Source organism: Panicum virgatum, chromosome 2K, assembly GCF_016808335.1.
Source record: "Panicum virgatum strain AP13 chromosome 2K, P.virgatum_v5, whole genome shotgun sequence".
Taxonomy (NCBI): Eukaryota; Viridiplantae; Streptophyta; class Magnoliopsida; order Poales; family Poaceae; genus Panicum; species Panicum virgatum.
In genome coordinates this window covers 16,180,186-16,182,329 of record NC_053137.1, presented here as the reverse complement: position 1 = coordinate 16,182,329, position 2,144 = coordinate 16,180,186, and the positions used below count along the sequence as shown (strand labels likewise).

General features: G+C 51.0%; 1 protein-coding gene across 1 annotated transcript; it reads left to right on the top strand.

Moving 5' to 3' along the window:
- Positions 1 to 577, top strand: LOC120695948 (putative ripening-related protein 5). Its single transcript, XM_039979143.1, has one exon. It carries the CDS (start codon positions 64 to 66, stop codon positions 430 to 432), a length of 369 nt encoding a protein of 122 aa, XP_039835077.1. The 5' UTR covers positions 1 to 63; the 3' UTR covers positions 433 to 577.
- Positions 578 to 2,144: the final 1,567 nt, after the last annotated feature.

The following is a 2,144-nucleotide window of genomic DNA, read 5'->3' as shown; positions in this document are numbered from 1 at the left end:
TACTAGTAGCAACGAGCAGGCGAAAAGAAGAGCAACGACCCGGACTGCTGCGAGGACGGCAAGATGTACCCGCAGTACAGGTGCTCGCCGTCCGTGCTCACGCTCAACAGCTTCGGGAAGGGCAAGGACGGCGGCGGCCCGTCGGAGTGCGACAACGCCTACCACAGCGACGAGGAGAAGGTGGTGGCGCTCTCCACGGGGTGGTTCAGCAACATGGCGCGCTGCGGCCACCGCATCAAGATCTCTGCCAATTTCAACTCCGTGTACGCCAAGGTGGTGGACGAGTGCGACTCCGTGCACGGCTGCGACGGCGACCACAACTTCGAGCCGCCGTGCGACAACAACATCGTCGGCGCCTCGCCGGCGGTGTGGGACGCCCTGGGGCTCGACCAAAGCATCGGCATGGTGCACGTCACCTGGTCTGAGGAGTGAGTGCCAGTTGATGTGTCTGGTCTCTGTACAGTATGATACAGCCGTGTGCGAATAGCTAGAGAGATTTAGTAGTCGTGCCTCATTGCTTTATCCTGCTATGATATATAGGATATGGAATAAAAGGTACAGTATATTTTTGGGTTGATTGAATCCGTGTCATTACAATTATTGAAGTTCTAAATTCTACCGTTACTATTCATTTATTTTAAAATATGGCGTTACAATTTCTCCTCTACCGGCTCATACCATTTACTATTTTCTACGCTTCCGGCGATGTTAAGCCCACTTGCAGGCTGTAGTATTTGTTGTATGGCTCAATCTGCCCCTGGCTCGAGTCGTGCTCATCAGCTTACTTCGTTTGAGCCATTCACTCTGCATCCCTCTTGCATCGACACGGCAGATCCAGGCGAGCTAGAGATCCGGCAAGCTGCCGGTGGTGGGCGACAACACAGTGGGCGTGGCGAGGAGATTGGGGGTAGGGGGGTCAGAGTAGTAGGCCGGCGGCAGGGCTCAGGATCCGCCGTTGCTCGCGGCGGAGGCGGTGGCGGTGATGAGGAGGCCGGGAGGATCGGGCTGAGCTCGTTGAGCCAGCGTCTTGTGACACCTCTGGTGTCAGTTTAACCAAAGCCAGGCAATTAACATAACTCCACACACAAATGAGCTAAGAAAACTTAAATAAGAACCCTATGTCTAGTTCTTGCAAACTTGTGTGTGAATGTATGTGTGCATGTGTTTGAGTGCAATGTGTTTGAAAAACAATAATTGGTACCCTTTTAAACTTGACTTGACATGTGTGGTAATAAGGTAATAAAATACACCTTTCATAATGATCTATAAACTTTCTATGCAAATCAAATTCAAACTGGAAAACCATCACATGAAATGATTATTGGAACCATTCTTGGATTTGTGAAGAGCTACTAATTCAAACAAATTAAATAAACAAGAGTTCAATTTCTAGAAATAAGGAAGTTAAAAATAACTTTCAAACCAATGCACTTATGCATAGGAAAATGAATCTACATATTCACCATGTCATGTTCAACAAAAACCTAGTTGAAGCCTAGGAGTAAAAGTGCCAAAATTCACATGAAATGATAAGTAGCTTAAATGGCAGTTTTTGGAAATAATTAAATAACTCTCAAACCATTGCTCTAATGAAAAAGTGCATAACACGAAAGTTGTAGATCTCGAAAAACTGAGCAAAAGTGGTATTCAACACTTTTTCATTTGGAGCCAAGAAGAGGGAGAAAATTTGAAATTACAGAACTGAGTTTGGAACTTCGGTTTATTTACGAAATTGCCACTGGCCGGTTCTTCAACCTCCCGCCTCCCTGCACCCTGTCCACTGGCGACGCCGTACGCCGGCGCCGGCCACCTGGGCGGACAGGTGCCGAGCCCCAGGCCCAAACCACCTCGTGCGCCCCTGGTCTTCCCAAAACCGCCCCCTCTTGGCACCATCTGAGCTCGCCACGCGCCCCCGCCATCTGTGCGCTCGCCACGGCGACGGCCATTGCCGAGCTCCTGAGCCACGCACCTCCCCCGGCTGAGCTGCCCCGGTTGGCGTTTTCTCCTGCTGTGCCGCCCCCAGAAAACCCTCTCCCTCCTCCTGCGGCTATAAAAGGGCAGAGCCCCAACCCCGCGCGCGCCCAGACCATTGCCGGCGAGCAGAGCTCGGCCCACCGTGGAACCACCCCCTCCACCCCCATATT